The following is a 4,637-nucleotide window of genomic DNA, read 5'->3' on the forward strand; positions in this document are numbered from 1 at the left end:
CAACGCCTTTCAAAAGAAGAACAAATTTTAGATTATATTTCAAGTTTTGTTTCCAGATTTTATAAATATCTTGTGGTGTTTAAGGCGTTTTATTAAATATCAGACTTAAATATCCGTCATTCGTCTCAACTCGGTCGATTCCGTACCTCATTTAAGGATAGAAGGAGAGTAGCGGAGTAACCCGAGGAATGCCGATTGAAATACCCGTATGATGTAAGGAAGATAACAAGTCAGGCCTTATAAATAATTTTCTTTGAAAAAGAGCTCCGAAAGTACAGAAAAACTGTTCCAGTCACATTACATTTGTGAAAGTCAGTGAAATAGTTACATGACTCAGTCCGCTTACATAATGTCGGATTACAGATATATATACAGAAGTCGAACGTATTCGAGATATGACAACAATAAAACCTTCATGCAACCTCTTATCAGCAATCGTGTCTAATGTGAAGATATGGATTCAGTTTCAATGCACTAAATTTGACAGTTATATGTAATCTTATGTTTATTTTACGACAATACGATGTGCGGTAAAGTCGGATTATGGCTGTTTTTGGTAGTCACTGTGTTAGGTGCTGACTACCAAGTCACCATATATCCAAGTTACCTATCACAAGGTGGTCGAACACATTTCGAGGTTGATCGCTGGGATGGCCATAATGGACTGGATTCTGCGCATTTTATTGACAAGGCTAAGTCAATTGCTACTGAGAGTGGTAGATGGCTGAACCGTGACTTGAACGGACATACATTTCAAAATGTAAGGCCTCAATTTTATGTTCTCATTTCAGTTTCAATTGTCGTCAGTCTTTTGCTTTGTTAATGTTCGGTTTATAATGGGCTTTGCTCATTGTTGAAGGCCGTACGGTGACCTATAGTAATTTTGTAAATGTCTGTGTCATTTTGGTCTTTTGTGGATAGTTGTCTCATTGGCAATCATACCACATCTTCTTTTTATATTTATGTTACACATCTAATGAGAGTAAACCCATGGGCGGATCCAGCCATTTTAAAAGGGGGTCCTTACCCAGGACAAAAAAGGAGGGATTCCAACTACATGTCCCCATTCAAAAACATTGATCGTAAAAAAAGGGGGGTTCCAACAACCAGACCCCCTCCTTTTGGGTCCGCCACTGAAACCAATGAATATTAAATTTGTATTGATCTGGTTGTTCATGCCATGTCTTGAAGTATCTCCCTATATAATAGATAGGAAACTCTGTATAGGTCTAGAATTAATGCCCCACCATGACATTTTAAACTGAATAATTTTGGCGTTTTTTGGCGAATTATGTCTTGCAATAATTAGAAACTTCAAAATGCAAAGATAATTAGCAAAATAAGATCTGCAAATAGGTCAACGGGTAAAGGTTAGACATGTAAACAGAAAATATGATCGGCAGTATAAGAATTAACTAGTTCTGAAATATATATTGTAGTCTAAAATGTTGGATTAAAATGATTAATTATTTTAAAAGGATGTAATGAGAGGTTGAGGAATTTTCGTCAAAGGCTCAGACTTGTTGTTTTTTCCTCCGATTCTGTGTTGAAATACTTTTGCTCATCAGTTTGCCTATAAAACACTTTTTTCTTTGCATAAAAGACTATGAAATTATAGCTCCTAAAAAGTCATTTACTAAAATTCAAGCATTTTGGGTATTTTTTATTTTTCATTTGAGACCAAAACAATACCAATGCAACTATAAGGTAAAAGTGAAAAAAAGAGTCAGCTTTTTCCGCCAACTTTTAAAAATTGAATATCTCGAAAAGGGGCTCCCTAACATTTTATTATGCTTATTTTGTTCCTTGACTTCCATTTTTAAATTCTATTGTTTTTTTCAATTTCTCCTAAATACATCCAAAAGTTATCTTGTATTTGTTTCAGACACCACAAGACCCTCATCACCATGGTTATCCAGATCCAAACCATTTTAAAGACCCAACATTTGTCCAGAATATATGTACAAAGTACAAGCAAAATCTTCAAGGATATGGAAACAATTCCGATATCGTCATGGAAATCAAGGGCGAGTATTAGTATGAAAAGGGTGTTTCTATTCCCAACAGTTAAACATCACAATACGCAAGAATAAAATAGTACCAAAACAGTTTTAGTAAGGCACCAACCATTTATCATAAAGGGAGCATGGATTTTCATTGGAACAATTAATGGTTTCGATTCAAATAAAAAAAAACAATAAACGTATCATAGCAACACACGACAACCACTGAACTACAAACTCCTTGCTTGGGACAGGCACATTCATACATACAAAATGTGGAGGGGTACTTTTACATCCAGTTAACGAAAATACACCAAGTACATATCTGAGAGCTAGAGCTAGTACTCACAGTTACTGACAGCTAGTTCAAAGCCAATAACAACTAATAAAAAAAGCATTCATCTTTGTGTTTGTTCAAAATATGGTCATTGTTTCACTTACATTGTACCTTGTGCATGCATATGGAGGCTTCATACCACGTACTGTGACCCATTAGAGAAGTGGAATATATACCAAAAGGATATTCCAACTCATGACTAAAGATAAATATTTATTGACAACACCAGAACAAAACACGAAAAATAGCCTTACCTCCTAATATGCATCTTAGACTCGTTCTACTATTATTGAATTTAAAATAAACAATACATTTACAGGGCTCTACTGGCCAAACTGGATGAACACATCACAACATGGCGGAAAGTTTCCTAATGATTTAGATGCAGGCGCTGAATTTATTGTTCTGCTATTAAAATCTATTAAACAATGTACACATGGTATCATACCAAAGTATTTCGAGGTCATAAATGAACCTGACGCAGCTTGGAAATATATTCAATGGGACATTGTCATTGATTTCCATAAGATTGTTGCACAAAAACTAAAAAGTCAATTTCCAGGGATTCAAGTTGGCGGTCCAACTAAAAACGGTGCGATATCTGGAAGTGACAAGAGCGATTTCCGAATATGGAATTTTTCTCGTCGGTTTCTGGACATGTCACTAGACCATCTAGATTTCTTTTCCTTTCATCCTTACAACTTTTTCCTAGTGGAGGGTAACAACTATCGATTTGAAGGTATAAATGAAGCAAGATTGGCTGGTTTCATAGATTTGGTGGAAAGTTACGCACATCAAAAGAAGGGCCGTTCTGTTCCTCTTATACTTAGCGAGTATGGTTTAAGTCAAGTAAAGGGAATTGACGTAAATAAACCAAATCCTTTCATAGACTGGGCATACATCAATCAACATAATAGCCACATGTTTACGTATTTGAATTTTCGAAACGTGATTGACAGAGCTATTGGATTCATACTCTCATATGGAACCACCCTAGGTGAAGCTTCTTTTACATTACAGCCTATTTCATCGAAATGGCAGCTTAGCTAATGCTGCAAAGGCTTACAAATTTTGGCATCATTTAGGGTACCAAGATCAATTTCTACGAGTTGATAGTCCGTTTGACAACAAAATAAGAAAAATTTCGCCTTTAGCAATGGGTAATCCAAACAATGGTGACATACTCGTTTTACTCCATAACTATGACCGGTCACAAGCAAGAATTAAACTGAATTTCGATCATCACTTGTTTACGCTATCTTCGGGGGTTTCCCATTGCCATTACCTTAACTCGCACAGGCAACCAGTTTTAGAAGAATGGAAAACTATGCATGTTTCGAATGGCTATGTTACAGTTCCAGCTGACGGTAGTTGTATTTTTGTATTTCACGCCAAATATAACTTTCACAATATTCACACTATTAAGGAAACCACCTATTATGGAAACAAAATGGTTATGAAAATACAAAAAGATTGCGCCATTTGCATTTTCTCCTGTGCATCGTGTACCTATGCTGCGACAGCAAATGTAAACGTCCATTCACTTGGGAATGTTCAGTACGCACGACTCAGAATCGGAGTAAGTTTGCCCGGTATATCAGGTGGCAATCCGACCCCGAAAACTGTTCTGATCAACAATCACCATGTGACAGCATTTTACCAACTGTTTGCACCAGGACGAGGCCACGAAGATACCAGATGGGAAATATATGAATATCAAATTCCCGCCAATTTTTTGCGTTCAAATTCTAATGAGGTTAAGGTTGAATTCAACCAATCAGGAGGCTATGTTTCAACAATTGCTCTAATAATTGGTAACTAACTTAGATGATAAAAAGTCATTACTTTCAAGTTATATTTGTTTTTATATGTATCATGAGCCAAGACATGGGTTTTGTTGAATATGTGATTACTTGGGTATTTCTATAGGGATTATTAATTTTGATAACCAGACCAAATATGTTATGAGTATTTGATTATCTAGTGCTGTATTTTTGATTATTTAATAATCTTGTTTTAAAACAAAATAATGTCACCAAACATAAACCATAATGTCGGCATTCTAGTTTTACTTCAATTTGACTTGTTTCGTGAATTTGTTTATGCCAACCTCATTCTTTATGTGACTGTTCTAAGTGAGGAACCTGTATTTCAGTTGTTTCCGTTGTTTAATGTCTGTCATATTTGTGGTGTGTTCATGAACCTGTGGTGCTTTTAACACTCCCCTTCTCTACGGGTAGCATATTTTTATATAGAGGTTGGAAGGTTCATAATCATGGGTTTTGTACTGCTCAATC

General features: G+C 35.7%; 1 protein-coding gene across 1 annotated transcript; it reads left to right on the forward strand.

Annotated features, from left to right (window-relative positions):
• The first annotated feature begins 416 nt into the window (after positions 1–416).
• LOC134694320 (beta-agarase-like) lies at positions 417–3,390 on the forward strand. The gene is made up of 3 exons (XM_063555325.1): positions 417–760; positions 1,886–2,027; positions 2,660–3,390. Exons 1-3 carry the CDS (start codon positions 524–526, stop codon positions 3,388–3,390), a joined length of 1,110 nt encoding a protein of 369 aa, XP_063411395.1. The 5' UTR covers positions 417–523.
• The last annotated feature ends 1,247 nt before the right edge of the window (positions 3,391–4,637 follow it).

This window comes from Mytilus trossulus, chromosome 13 (genome assembly GCF_036588685.1).
Source record: "Mytilus trossulus isolate FHL-02 chromosome 13, PNRI_Mtr1.1.1.hap1, whole genome shotgun sequence".
NCBI lineage: Eukaryota > Metazoa > Mollusca > Bivalvia > Mytilida > Mytilidae > Mytilus > Mytilus trossulus.